Source organism: Uranotaenia lowii, chromosome 2, assembly GCF_029784155.1.
Source record: "Uranotaenia lowii strain MFRU-FL chromosome 2, ASM2978415v1, whole genome shotgun sequence".
In the NCBI taxonomy this organism is placed as follows: domain Eukaryota; kingdom Metazoa; phylum Arthropoda; class Insecta; order Diptera; family Culicidae; genus Uranotaenia; species Uranotaenia lowii.
Genome location: NC_073692.1, coordinates 164,933,257 through 164,949,136, shown reverse-complemented (window position 1 = coordinate 164,949,136; position 15,880 = coordinate 164,933,257). Strand labels below are relative to the sequence as shown.

At 33.6% G+C, this 15,880-nt stretch overlaps 2 protein-coding genes across 2 annotated transcripts in view; one reads left to right on the top strand and one right to left on the bottom strand.

Annotated features, from left to right (window-relative positions):
• Positions 1-15,880, bottom strand: part of LOC129748374 (uncharacterized) — an 814,549-nt gene that overhangs the window by 347,257 nt on the left and 451,412 nt on the right. The window lies entirely within an intron of this gene.
• LOC129748376 (uncharacterized) overlaps positions 1-15,880 on the top strand; it is a 46,983-nt gene that overhangs the window by 11,172 nt on the left and 19,931 nt on the right. Inside the window, exon 2 of the mRNA XM_055742978.1 lies at positions 12,126-12,261. Within this exon, the coding sequence (XP_055598953.1) occupies positions 12,126-12,261 (136 nt within the window). The remainder of the gene's footprint in view (positions 1-12,125; positions 12,262-15,880) is intronic.

Sequence of the window (15,880 nt, the reverse complement as noted above, 5' to 3'; positions counted from 1 at the left end):
GTCACTTCTCTTGTATTGACACATGTTCCCTTAGCTTTAGAATGGTTATAGTGTTAAGAAGAATCAAAGCTCCTTTAATATCGTACTCTGATATTTCGTATCATACGTCAATCCTGGTTCTGGAATCCACTGCTACAGCTTCATGCAGTGTTAATATCGCTTGTATCAAATTTGGCGTCACAGAAGCTCATTGTAGTCGTCTAACCAGAGCGCTAACTGGTCAGTTAAATAAAAATATATAAAATCAAGACTTTGTGTTCTGAATCTCCTGTATGGTTAAGCTATGATTCAGAGGTACTATTGTACCTATATTTACCTTCCACTTAGTGTGTACATGTCCCTCTTTTGCCCGACTTCATTCTTTTTAATGTATGTCAGAATTTAACAAAAAAAGTTAAAAAAGTCCTTATTTCCAATGTTTTGATTGAAAAAAAGCTTCATTGCTTAAAAATCCCTATGTGGACAGGCTAAATGCCAACTTTTCCATTATAAAATCGTTTATTTGCCCTCATTGTAGCATCCTGGTTAGAACGTTTTCTGATCATTGTAAACTCAAATCTCCTGAATTTTGTAGTTGTGAATCAATAATGTATGATTCTTGTAGCTCATATATGCCTGTTTTTCGATTGCTAGAAAGCTTTTATGTACTCTCGCCTATCCTGATATAAGTGTATCTCATTCTAAGAATTTAAACTAAAATAACAATCTGTCATTTTTCACCCAATATGGTTATAAGCTTCAATGCTTCAAAATTCCTCCGTGGATCGGCTTTATGCCCTAAATATTTATTTATTTTCTAATCCTTTTATGGTTTTCAGGTTTCTCAGGTATATGATGAAATCTGTAAAAAAAAAGGCTAGGCACAATTTTCCCGTTTGTTTGGATAACGTGCCGCTATCAAGCCTACCCCTTTTCTGATACCTGATACCTGATACTTGAAAAAGCTCAAACCTTGTGATATAATAGTTTGATAGTTGATCTATCTTTTGCAAAAAATTTTATCAAAAAATATCATCAGAGTTAAAAGTTATGGAAATTCAAAGTCTAAGTGACAGTTCGCGTGCTTGGAATTTCTATACAATTATGAACGGTACTGTATATTGAATAGGGATCAGGGCTTGTGATATAGCTCAGTTTTTAAGTCAGTTGCTTTCTGGACCGATGCTCGTGAGTTCGAGTCCAAGAGTAAACATCGATCACAATTGCACCGGATAAGTTTTTTAACAACTTTCCACCAACTGCATCGTTAATTTAAGTCGCGAATGACATAAAGATGTTAAACGACTATCATCTAAAATAAGGGATCTCCCTTCTTCGATGAGAGGGGCTTTTGTGTACATTAAATTATTCTTTAATACAAATGTTAACATTTTAAGAAACTTTGAAAGAACCACATGTCAATTGATTGAATTAAAATTAATTTTATTGTATTTTCCCGATTATTTTGTATGGGACCCCTCCCTCTCCTAGATGAAAGGGTCTCAAAACTTCACTGAAACAAATTTTTACTCAGATAAACCACTTCATGTAAAATTTCACATCAATCGGTTCAGTTCTGAGTTCTTGAAGTACACAGGTACAAATTCAATAATTTTTTCAAGATATTTTAGCGATTTTTTTTTTCAAATTCAAAAATCGATTAAACGCTTTAAACAAAAAAATATTCCTCCAGTTTTTTTATGTTGTTAAGACTAGAATTTTTGAATGCAATCAACGATAAAATTGTCGACTTGCTCCATTTAGAGTTGTTGTAGCTCAATAAAAGTAGTTTTTCATTGCCTTATAACTTTTTAACAGAAACTAGTTTCGATTTTCCGTTATGCACAAAACATGCGCATGATGATTGTCTTAAATCTCGCCTTAACTAGTGTAACATTATCGCATTCAAAATTACCGCCTTAAGTTGTTTAAAAAGATTGTTATTAAATGCTTCAAACTAAATGTAAATACGCAAATAACTATTCCCAGCAAATATCATTTCTGGACCACTGTGCATTGTAGAGATAAGATGAAGGATACGCAGAAAATAAATCAAATTTAATGTAAATAAAATAAAATAATAGGTATTCCGGCATCACTAAAGATATAAAAAAATCCTCAACATTGGTTATTTTGGCAACACTATGCAAAAAAAAAAGCAAAACAAGGTCAGTCATTGTACAGTTGTGCAGAACATCAATCTAGCTGTACGTATTTAATAGCGCCCAGGGATGAAGATAAAGACATTTAATGTCTTCAGAAACTTTGTCAAGTATATTCTGGAATAAAATTTTTGCCGAGGGGTCTACCGATAGCGAGATAAAATTGCTAACTTTTTTGTTATTCAAATTAGTGCTATGATGTCTTCGACATAGTCTACGACATCTTATCAAAATACATATATTTGCCGAATATGTTAGATTCCTATCTGATCACCCTCAGGAGTTTGTTAAAATGATTTGAAAATTGAATTTAAATTGAGTTTACTAATTCAGCATATACATATATAGAAAATGCAACACTTAATCAATAAATTAAATGATTTCAATGTTTTCTTTATGTAAAATACGTAATTTGTATGAAAAAAAAAAGTTTTTTCGTATATTCAAAACTCCGTTAACTCTACCGTTTTTCCGTTTATTTTAAATGAAAATGGTTCCGCTTATCATCAAGAAAAATTACAGCGAAAGTGAAGTTACAAAAATGTGCACTTTTTGATGGACGAGCCTTCCAAAATTGTCAGTATAATACACCTTTTGACCAATGTGCATTGATCTATACTTATTAGCGACAGACGTGTTTGAGTGAATCTTTGAATTCAGATTGATTCGTAAGATTTATAAAATGACGGCAATGACGTGGTAGGTAGAATGAGTGCAGGTTTTAAGGCTGCTGCTGACTGATTGATTTGATTTGGAATTCCGGTGGATAAAGACGGAATTGGCTTAGGGAGAGCAGATATTTAAAGCTGCTACTGCTGTTTGTTTTGTTTTGGCCTGCCGGTGTATAAAGACGGAATTGACTTAGGAAGCGCAAATTTTTCAGGCTGCTGCTGATTGTTTGTTATAATTTTGCGTTCCGGTGGAAAAAGACGGATTTGATTTGGCCTTCCAGTGAAAAAAAAGGTGAATTGGATGTACAAGCACAGATTTTAAAGGCTGCTGCTTCAGATTGCTTGTTATGATTTGGCCTTCCGGTGGAAAAAGACGGATTTGATTTGGCCTTCCAGCGAAAAAAGACGGATTGGCTTAGGAAGCGCAGATTTTAAAGGCTGCTGCTTTCGATTGTTTGTTATGATTTGGCCTTTCGATGGAACAATACGGATTGGCTTGGGAAGCGCAGATTTTTAAGGCAACTGCTGAGTTTTCTTTGTTTTGGCCATCCGGTGGATAAAGACGGAATTGGCTTAAAAAGAGCAGATTTTAAGGCTGTTGCTACTTATTGTTTTTTTGGCATTCCGGGGGATAAAAATGGAATTGGCTCAGGAAGAGCAGATTTTGAAGGCTGCTGCTGCATATTGTTTTGTTTTGGCCTGCCTGTTGATAATGACGGAATTGGCTCAGGAAGTGCAAATTTTTGAGGCTGCAGCTGATTGTTTGTTATGATTTTGCGTTCTGGTGGAAAAAGTCGGATTTGATTTGACCTTCCAGTGGAAAAACGACGGATTGGCTTAGGATGATTGTTTGTTATGATTTGGCCTTCTGGTGGAGCAACACGGATTGGCTTAGGAAGAGCAGATTTTTAAGGCTGCTGCTGCTTATTGTTTTTTTTTCTGGCCTTCCGGTGGATAAGGACGGAATTGGCTTAGGAAAAGCAGATTTTCAAGGCTGCTGCCGCTTATTATTTTTTAGCCTTCCAGTGGATAAAGACGGAATTTGCTTAGGAAATGCAAATTTTTGCATTTCGGTGGAAAAAGACAGATTGGATTTGACCTTCCAGTAGAAAAAGACGAATTGGCTCAGGAAGGGCAGATTTTTAAGGCTGCTGCTTCTGATTGTTTGTTTTGATTTGGCCTTCCGGTGAAACAACATAGATTGGCTTGGGAAACGCAGATTTTTATGGCTGCTGCTGCTGATTGATTTGTTTGGCCGTTCGCTGGATAAAGACGGAATTAGCGGAAAATTGAGAGTTTACTCTCTGCTTTGAAAATATGGGGCGTGGGAAGCATTTTAAAATTATAAAGAAGATCTGAAAGTCGCATTTTGTTAGATTTTTCAAACATATTGCAATAACTTAAAAAAATACTTTTAATTTTTTTTGATAACAGATCTGTTCTTTTGTTCTATTAAGCATATTCTCCCAGAACTTTTTATCTATGTAGGACATTTCAGTTTCGACGTATTGCTGAGGAATCAAGTATCCCCTCGTTCTCCCCTATCGAGGTTCTTGTATAACGATATTTTGTAGATTTTAAAACGAGATTTCAATCCTTTGATCGGAGATTCATTTGATTTGAACTTAGCTAAGGTGACCTTTCCAAAATCAGATTTTTTATAGTAATACTGCGAAAATTTGTTAAGTTCGTCAAAGTGAAGGTTTTCAAAGTTTTGAATTTGAACTTGAAAATATTTGTCAAATATTAAATCTTAATCCAAGAATTCATACATTTTAATGAAATATTTCACATTTGTTTAATTCCGTCCTGCCAAAGTTTCATCTCAGCCCATTGTGTTCCAGTGTTGACGAAGACGAAAAAGAGCATTTATCAAGTGCTGAGCAGCCAAACCGAGTGTAGAGCACCGGGCCGAGCAAACATGATGATATGATATGCTCCCCATTTTGTATGCTCGATAAAATATCCTCGACGGAAAAGGTGTTCTTTCTCACCTGCTCCATAGACGATCATATAATCAACCGCCAAGGCTGGCCCTTTTTCTTGTGTGTCACCTTTACATATTGGACCAAGAGGGAAGGAGCTTCTTCTTTTCCCACTTTCTGCCTTCCGGCAATCTTTTACTTCCACTCTACTAAACGGAAGTAACTGGAAAGTTGAGAAATTCTTAAGATGCGGGCATCAACACCTTTTTGAAGCTAGCGAGCAAGTAAGCAACGCGTCATCAACGCCCTCGTATAAATCGTAGGCGAGTCGCTTGCTTGACGTGTCGGGTTATGAATGAGTTCTGAGATGATGGTGATGGATTTTTCACGCTTCAGTGGTGAAGATGAAGTAGCTATTCCTAGCTATTCATTAGGTTTATAAGGGGTTCGAGTGAAGTCAGGTGAATGACTTAGGACAAACTTGAAAGGTGATCAAAAATGTTTGATAGAATGTCCTTCTTTTTTCTTGGCACATAATTGATGATATTCTTCTTTTCAATTTTCATGAATCGAAAATTTGATAAGATAGACTCCCTATAGATTTTTTTTTTGTGTGAATACATATAGACCTTTTTTTTATACCTAAAACAAACCTTCTGCAGAATGTGGCATAATTTCAAAGTTTCTGACTTATCGTAATCTTCTAATTCTCGGTCACGCTTTTAAACAAAACTGACTTAAATTGTAATTGATTCTAAAACTTTTTAATTTTTTCTAGCAAAAAGTCTGACAAGACATACATTTAACAATCCACAAAAGTGACATATGATTGACAAACAGGTGTCATGTGCAACAGCTGGGAAAGTCTTTAAAATCAGTAAATGCATTAAAATTTGTTAAATATTTTTAAAATAACAAAATTTTTGGAATTTTCGAAAACACAAATTCAAGAGGAGGAAGCAATGTGGTGAAATTGCTCCGGCCTCTTAAAAAAAGACCTGTTGATTAGGGAGCAATGGACTAGAAAAGAAAAAGGGAATCAATACGAAATATTCTAAGTTCATAACCTAATTGATAGGAAATACCCCTTTTTTAAAGATCTCGTAATATTACCTCTGCAGCATCTACAGCATACGAACCAATATGTGATCCCGAAGCCATTCTCTCTGAAAATGATAAAATTATGTTTTCAAGCGCTACCCAATTTTTTTTAATGTATGCCAAAGACTGTTTAAGCCTCCACACACATCGTAAAATCTAGTTATGGCTGATTTTACCCTCGAGTCTACCCCAATTTTCAATAAATTATAAAAACGGTTAGTACTTAAAAATTTTGAATCAAATGACTCCTTTCTTATGTAATTTTTTCCAAGGAAAAAATAAGGTGTTATAGCTGTTTTCCTCTCCATTCCCCAATATTTTTCAAATATTTCAGAAAAAAAACATGTTCGGAATTGAAAACTCAGAACCAAATGAGACTTATCTGAAGTTTTGTTTGAATCGAATGAAGGTTATTTGAGCCACCGCAGTGTATATCAACTTTTCCATTTTTTCCTAGAATGTTCATTCTGGGTTCAATTAATCCCTAGATTTCAAAAAGATATATTTTTCTTCTAAATAGATTACTTATATTTTTTGAATAACTATTATTCATTTACTAATTCCCTGGTAATAGGTCTCAAAAATTTGATTTTTTCAAACAACAAAAAATATCGCCTTTTGGTATGCAAGAACTGTAGGGTTGTGAAAACTTCGGAATTCTCTTTTCCGGTCACTTTTAAATTGTGAAATGCTTTCTTATTTGGCAGAAAAAAGGCAATGAACAAGATATCTTCCAATTCGGTTAGATTTTTGTCAAGGGTTAGGGCTTTTTGGAAATGCCAAAGTAGCACAGATTAAGCCAACTAGCATTTGCGAGTTTTATCATGGATTTTCATGGCATTCTATATGCGGCTAGTTTGAAACTGTTTTATTATGGTAATGAACAATACTAAGATTTTTGATGCAACAATTTGTTTTTCATGTAGTTCTGAAAACGCTAATTAAGCTTTTACTGAATATTCTGTTAAAGTTGTTCAGAAAGAGTTCTGAATGCTCTTTTAAAACTCAAAGCGCAAACTAAGAAGTTTGTTCCAAGCTTTTTTGACATGTTTTATTAAGGAACGCTGTGCTTTATTTTAAAACCGTAAGAAATTTAGTTGACAGTGGCCGATCAAGATGTCAAAATAGGACACCCAACAATTCAAATATGTGCAATTAAGCCAGAAAATTTCACATGTTTGAATTGCAATCCCCTTTTTTAAACATTTTTGATAAGTCATGTGTGTTGTTTTTCAGTGAAATAAAAATACATAAGAATCTTTGGAATACTTCAAATCATCGGAATATCTCTAAAATAAGAGTATGAAAGAATGAAACGGTCCTACTAGTAGAAAAATATTGTCGCTTGATACCATCATTAATCCAAGATGGCGGCTTCAGATTTACTTTTAAAATGCTATGAATCACTAAAAATCGAATGAATTTCTAACAAAATGGGCTTTTAGTGAAAGGGTTAAATAAGGAGGAGTCGAATTTTAGCCTTCTGCTTAAGTTAACAATGCTGTAAATCACTGAAATTCAAATGAAGTTGGGTGCAGAGGCTATACAAGAAAAAGTTGGTTTTGGTATTCCGACGCTATCTTGAAATCCAAGATGGCAGCTTCAGCTGTTGTTTTCAAGGAGCGTCAAATGATTATCAATAACATACAAGTTATTGATTATCACTTGATGCTCCTTTGATATGGGTTTAATTTGGAGGAACTCAACTAGAAGAAGTCGAATTTCACTATCAGAGGCCATCTTGAAATCTAAATTTCCGGCTTCCACTGAATCTAAAATGCTGTAAATGACTAAAAATTGCATGAAACCTCTGCAATATGGGTATTTTTAAATCCAACATGACGGCTTCCCCTGAACTTCAAAACGCTGCAGATCACTGAACATTTTATGGATCTATAATTTTATTTTTGACCATTTACACCATTTTAAAGATAAGCAAAATTGAGGGAGTTTCATACGACTTTCAGTTATTTACAGGACTTTAAAGTCATCTACTCTATGGAAAAATACCTAGTTTCTGACAGTTTTGTTTATTTTGCTAGATTTATCATAAAAATTAATTAGTTGACTAAAGTTTTTCATTTAAAATATGATTTCTATTTATGAATCAGACTTTTATTTCTTTATTCTCTATCTTTTTTTTAAAAAAAAATCTCAAAACAAAGTTTCAATTATCTTTTCGCTAAAACCTCTCTATGCTCTAGTTTTCGACATTTAGTTTAAGTTTTCGACACCAAAAGTTTAAGTTTTAGACAAAAACATTCCCAGTTCTTGTGTTTGCAAAGGAATATGAATATTTGCATATTGGAATTGCTTGTCTACTTCACGGCGTTCATTACACCATAGAAGCAATATAAACAAACAAAGGAAGACAGCTGGATTATTGAATGGAATATTAGCTGAATTCTCAGCTCTAGTTTTCGACATCTTGAAAAAACAGTTGAAATCCCATAAAAAGTTTGCAAAAATATGAAATAAATTACCGAAAACTCTGAATTCAGAATCTTATCCATCCATTGATTCTTTTATGTAGCTTTTACTCGAATGAAAAGTAAGTTTTTCATGATTTAATATCATCCTTATTTGGTCGATAGCATTGAATTTAACAGGTGATTTAGAATATTGTTTTTAAATAAATGATTTCCTACTAGAAAATAACTTATTTGGAAGAATTTTAATATTCAACATATGCTAAACTGGAAGAGCAAAGCTAGAAAAATATAAACACATAAGGCTTGAGCAAACAAATAGAAACATAAGTCTTTAATTAAATATCTGTCGAAAGCTAGCTCCTGACGAAATCCTAAGTACCTAACCTAATGATTAACAACTCAGAAATGTGGAACTCATCCTACGAGTAAAATAGGTTGGCTTGCTAGAGAAATGTCAAATTTAGGCATTTTATATGGCTCTCTTTAAACCATTATAAAACTAATAAGCCATTTATCTGACCAAAATAAAGCTATTTAGCATTGAATTGACTATCACCATGTTGGTTCCAAATCGAAGGGCACAAAATGAAGCCATGTAGATAAATTCACTATGTCAAGTATTTGAAAAAAAAAACAAATGAACACAAAAACAAACAGGATTTCAATGAAAATTGATGTTCCCTCGAAAAGATTCCTTTTTCTATCGTACATCTATCGAGGATATGATGGCTAGCATCTAAGAAATGCTAAAAGCACCAACCCGCAGAAATTGTAGTATGTATGCCGTTTCTGGGATTCGATATCATGCCCTCTGGCTTAGAAGATTTGAAAGCTCTCGTTTACGTCTCGGGCTGCAGCATAAGCCTGAAATTATTTTTCCAGGCCTATTTTCATTCAAGTCTATCATTTTTGCGATGTCTTTGTGTCATGTTTTACAATAATATTTATTGAAAATTTTTTTTTCGCGATGCGTATTTATTCTAAGATACTACATATATAATACACATTTTCCTTAAATATTGACTGTCACCGAAAAGTTGGCCATGATGTGGTTTAACATTGTTTTTTTATGATTATTTAATTTATGCAATCATCATTCATCATTAATGTTCCAAAAAAAATCTTCAATTGGGTTCTTAAGTTTAAATGAGATCGAATGGGTATTCAGGAAAGATTCTATTTATTGGCATAATGATATGACGCTTTATTCGGTCAAAACTTTTCTCGGAAAAGGCGATGTACAGCATCATTTTCAATTATCATTCTATCTATATTCGGAGATGTAGTAGAACTATCCTTGGAATAGTATCGATCGTTTCCAGGGATGTGGTCTTCGAAAGAGGGAAGTAATAAAATATTTTCCAGAATATTGTTTTAACATAAGGTTGCCAGAATTTTTTCCACTCCTATCCGGGCCTAGCAATTCCGGGCATTTTTTCAAAAAAACCTGGCAAAATCCGGGCATGGATTTCAATTTTTCAAATTCAAAAACCGGGCAAAATTTAGGTGTTATTATATACAAAAGCAAATAAAATATGCAAAAAAAAATGAAATTAATATTTTATTAATATAATTGCAGACTTCCAAAAAGTTTTTGGAACACTTAAATATTTAAAGGTTTATAAAAGTAAATCAGCGAAATTATTTGAAACAACCGTTGAAAATTTCCATACCGTTAATCGATTTTGCTGAAACTTACAAAAAACTTTGATTTTTTTTGGTTTCTTTGTGAAAATTGTGAAAAAATCCGGGCAATATCCGGACTTTTTTTACGATACCCGGGCAACCGGGCCGGACCGGACTTTCTCGAAATTTTGCATCAAATATCCAGGCAAACCCGGATAAATCCGGGCAATCTGGCAAGCTTATTTTAACATCCAGTGGCATTGGAATTTAAGAGTCGAAATCTGATCCTCAGTGTATTTTGGGGCTCTTGTCTTCTTCCAACACTTTATTCCAACTTTTTTCAATGTCTTTCCAAAGTACTAGTGAGAACGATTGAACCTTTTGGCTCAGTGAATCCTTGTTGTTGAAGGCACCAGTAAAAGAGCGAAATCCTTCGGCGTCCATAATTTTCGCTGGACTGCCACTACCTTGCTGGCGAGTAGATGTTGGGGATTTTAGGATATGGTAATCAGTGGAAGTCGCCACGCGGAACGCTTCTTGTTTCAACGGAATTTTGAGCAAAACTGAGCAAATACAAACGAAACAAAAAATACTTGGAAAAAAGACAAGAAAAGCTAACACAAACCCACATTCATTTTTTATCTGAGCTCGTTTATGTTTGAGTATTGGGGCCTCGAAAAAATTCCTAAATTTTAGTTGTCACCAGTAAGAAAATGGCCAAATAATATCCTTTATTAGAGTTATTAAAGATTTAAAGTTTAAAGTTTTAAAGATTAGCGATATAGCTCTAACAAAGTTGTGCTGACTGTAATAAAGCTAAAATTGTTACTTGAGATTCTGTTTTCCGAGCTCAAATATTCAATCTTAATCTTTGAATTTATCTTTTCCAATAGTCTTACTGATAAATTTTAAGGAAATCAAGGAATTTATTTTTGTTTCGAAGCGTCATTTCAAAATTTGGATTTTTAAATTATTCTTAAGAGGTTATTTAGTTAGTGGCTGAAATCGCTATAATTGAGTGATAAAAAAGACAAAATGATATTGATTTCTTATTTTAACATTTTGATTGCTAGAAATAGGCAGAATGAAACTTTTTTAGCTCTGATTTAGAGTCTTTTGTCTTACTGTTCTGATAATATATTTATGTCTGAAAAATTAAATGATATTAGCATGGTTCTCGTTATTTGAAAACAGATTCTGACTAACATGGGGGAACCAGACCAAATCAACATTTTTTTCTATCAGCTTGTGTTTGAGGAATTATTTAATGAAATGGGAAGTGAATTTAAAAAATCTTTGCACCCTTAAGGCCTAGTTGTAGAGTGTTGCTTAGATTTCGAACATTAAGGTTGCTGCAAGAGAAAAAGTTTTAGAACTTTGTTTTTGTTTTCCCCCGTAAATATGGACCAAATTTTATGGAAGCTTCAACAAAAACGTTTCTAAGATATTTTTCCACAAAACTGTTGAATAAACCAAAATCTTTTGTAGCGAATATCCAAGAAACTGTTGTATATTGATGTCAAAAATTGTTACTGTGTCATCTTTTACATTTGCTAGAAATTGTTAAATTGATTTTTTGAAGCATTTTCAGTGTAAGCAATGCACACTGAATCTTGTATATCCAGTCGAATCCAGATTCATGACTTCACTGTTGATAACGAATGGATTTTAAATCAGTTTTTATTCTTCATACAGGGTTTCAAGCTATTCAGTTATGAATGAATGAATTCCTCAATACGCTTGATTTGAAAAACTTCCAAATGCCATACCACCGAAACAAAAGGTGATAGACAAATTTTACAAAAGATTCTAGTTCAGGCCGCCAAAAATTCCCAATATCTATTGTTTAATCAAAGCCTCAAAAAATACTGTTCCCTTTCTAAATTTACCGTTATTTAAAAAAATCTGATTAGCACCTACGGGCAACAAACAATTTGGATTTTCATTTGGACATGAGAAAAACAAAATGCAACGAAAAACGAAGGGAGGACCTCAGCTCTGATTCCATCACTTTGGTATATCGTTTCATAGGTTTATTTTTTTTCTGGAAATCTCAACCAATTCTCAATCTCAATTCAAAACCCCCATGTATGTCCAGGCATTTTCGGCCTCTCAACTGGTGTTTGTTGCTAGCACGTATCTTTCGGCCTGATGCCGATATTTTCCAGCAGTGTTTTCCGATGCTCTCATTCCTTGTTTTCTTTCCAATTTCATCCATCCACCGAACAGCTATGCCGAGCTTGAAAACGATCCGAAGGCTCGCAATCTGGAATCTGCCCTGGAGCAAGCCCTCAAGGAAGCCGTCGACGATGACACTTATCGGACGGTCAAACGGATGAGCTACTCGAGCAATGCGGCAAGCGAGGTAAGCATTTCCCACTTTTTACCTTCCTCAGTTTGTTACTACGGCCTAGATTTTGGATCTCGGCCGAATGCCAGGAAGTTGGAGGAGTGTTTTGTCCCCAGGAGAACTCGAACGTACATATGTCTATCGACAGGAAATTGTTGCAGGTTTGATTTTTCCTCTTCCGTGAATGGAAACCGGATGAGAACTTTCGATTGGAGTGCATCCAGAGAGAGGCCTCGAAGATTTATTGGAATGAATTCGTAGCAGTCCTGTCAGTGGATCTTAGAACCACTTGAAGATGAATTAGAGTTTGCGAACATTTTTGTGGTATGGCTTAGGTAAAAACACACTGCATCCAAAAAACTTTAAACCTGAGCCGACGAAAGAAATATTAAACATTTTTGTGATCCATTTACTCTATTGAAGTGCTTTTTGGGAACCACACAGCCCATCTTCTTTCTCGCACCTCGCAATCGAGGAGATTTATTCGAATGTGGAGTGTACTCGATCGAAATCGCTTTCCTGTGCCTGCAGTTGACAGTTTGTCGTTATTCCAATTTTATTCACCCTCCCTTGCCGCCAGTTGCCTTTGACTTCCTCCCAACCGAAGTCAATCGTCCGGAAGCGTTAATAAAAGTTTTGATTTTCCACTCCTGTCGCTAGCTTCGGAAGGTAGTTGAGAATGTTCCTACATTTTCCTTTTTCGGCATTTTTTGCTACTTCCTTTCCATCACTACATTTATAGTTTCCGGCTGAGCAAGCTCCATAGAGGTGGGAAAAGAGATATCGTCAGCATTCGGAACAAGAGATGACACTTGATAATTGTTTCTTTTTTTTCGGGACGGAAAACGAGCGGAAGAAACATTTTTTGGACGATGAAAAACGAAAAAAATAGGGAACAAACAAGGCCAAAAAAGTAATCCGAAATTTGTCACGAATTCGTGTGCTTTGTGTGTTTTCATTTTTTGGTAGTTTTTGTTCGCATCATCTCATCGTGGTGGTGCTGCAGTTGGTGATGGAAGCCGATTTTTCTTGCTTTTCTTCTTACGAAAATAACAAGTGCGTTACAACAATGAATGGCAAGAAATGAAAAACTTTGCGCTTTTCCCTGTCTGCTGCTTTCCAATTATTGAAAACGACAAACGAATAGGAAATGAGGTTCGGGAGAGACGTCCATTCATGAAAAACCGAATCTAGCATTTTGCAGAAGTTTTACTTTTCTTAGAAGGGGAAAAATGCGTTTTAAATATAATAGCCTTTGCCTGGGTGAATCTGTTTTCAAGTTTCAAGGATTGAGAAAAAAAATATTTTTCGCAAATTTGAAGTTGTGGTTTTTGGATTAAGGAATTCATCGAATTAAACATAAAGTTTACAAACATTTTGGCTTTTTTTTTCTCTGCTTACTGCGTGAATTTCAATTATACATTAGACTGTGTCGATTTGGGGTAGTTTTCAAACTTTTCAAAATTTGGGAATTTAAAAACTTAGTATTGATTCAAAATTCATCCATAATTTTTTGCAGAATTTTTAAGTAACGTTCACATGAATAAATTTGAACTTTTTGGTTTGTATGGGGTTTTTTTTGTACTGAAAAATCAACATCATTTTTGTTTCTTTCTTCTGTGCAGCAGATCCTGCTTATGGTTTTTGTGCTCATTAATAATTTTTAAGAGTAAATTTTCCTCTGAAAAACTTTGTCGAAGATTGTAATTTCGAATCTTATTAGTCATTAAAAAAATGGTCAAAAACCCATGCAAAAATGCTATGTTTTGGTTACTGAATGTTGAATTTTAACCCAAGATTTATCCTCACTTGAAAGTCGTGTGTAGTGTAGAGAAAAATTATTTTTGTTTATTTTTTTCTGATCAGTAAACTACGAGAACCTCGCATATTTTACATAAGAATAAATGCTTTTTTGTATTCATAAGTCAAAACGTATCGCGATGTTCAAAAAAATTTTTCGAAATGTAAAATCTTGAATATAACAATCCTAAAAACGTCTTTCAGCAATGCTCAAACTAATAACTAAATCCACTGATTCGATCATATGAAACTGGCACATTTTCTGTTTTTGAACCGACATTTGAACTGCATCTCTGATATTGAAGCCCATGAATGAATTCTAACACCAGATCGATTTTTCAAAGTCAAATTTCTTCATAATCAGATTTGGTTATTAAATCAATTGAAAATCTGATCTCTGGTTTTCCGACACTACGAATTCGTGAAATTGACGCATTGCATAGGAGATAGGATATGTTTTAATTTTTGGGTTGCGAGAACATCCTCACAGGCTAAAAATTAATCGAACTTAAAAAGATAAATATATATTACTATTCACCAATTTCACGCCTAATGTTTATCTTCTAAGAAGAATAAACATTTTGAAAAAAACAGTTTAGGAGTAAAAATACAGAATCTCTATCTGAATTAGGCTTATGATGTAGCTCAGTTGGCAGATAAGTTGCTTTCTGTGCCGATGTCCGCGAATTCGAGCCCAAGAGTAACACAGTTTGGACACAGTTGTACCGGATAAGTTTTTCAATAATTTTCCGCCAACTGAAACGTTGATACAAAGTCGCGAATGCCATAAACATGGTTAAACGAAAATATTCGAATCAAAGTTTAAAAAATAAAAAGCTTGACCTGAATTTAAAATTGAGATTACACATTATTACTTTGTATCAAATCTATCACGAAAATACCAATATTGGTGACAGGCCCGTGCGAAGGACGCGTCAATGAAAGGGGGTCCATATATAACAAAAAAAAATATTTACTAAACAATTTTCTTACTCATGACCATAAAACTACAATAAAATAATAGACTTTAATGTTGCGATTCAAAATAAAATAAAAACAAAGTTTCAAATCAATATGTAACTTCCGGTAAAATATTTATTAATAACTATGATTCTTATTCTGAATTAGATATATTAAGTCTGAATTTTCTAAATACAGAAAACGAAGCGAATTAAAACTTTATATAAAACTAGAATTTGGAGCATTGGATTTGAAGAATCAGTGCAAAGAAATTTAATACATAAAATATAATCCGTTGTTATATCTATAAAATATAACAATAGATTTAAAAAAATTGAATTCAAATTCTAAAATCATCTTCAGATCAGCTCAGTAATTAATCGTGATTGTAAATTGTTAAGTAGGTAAATAATAATAATTTTAAATTATTTACCATTCTATTTACATAACTTTTCTTCTTATTCGGTTTAAGGGTTCGAAAATTCCTTTGTTTGATCTTAAATTTGACATGAAATTCACGATAACATCACGATTTGAAATGTGAATAATTTATTTAAAAAATCCATTTTGCACTCAAGAGAAATTGTTAAAATCACATAGACGATGATTAAACACAATTTGTTAAAAAAAAAGAAAATATTCAATTTTAATATCAAGAGTGTCAGTGATCAAAGTCATAGGTAAAATTCATTTTTATATTCAAATACTTCCAGTTATCAAAATGAAAAGCCATAAAAGCTATAAAAAAATCCAGATTTAAAGGCTTCCAAGAAAATAATGTTTGCAGAACACAAAAATGCAGAGTTGAATAACAAAGACAAACTTGTCCGAAATATTTCAAAAAAATTCATTGGTTCGACTATAAAATTCAGTA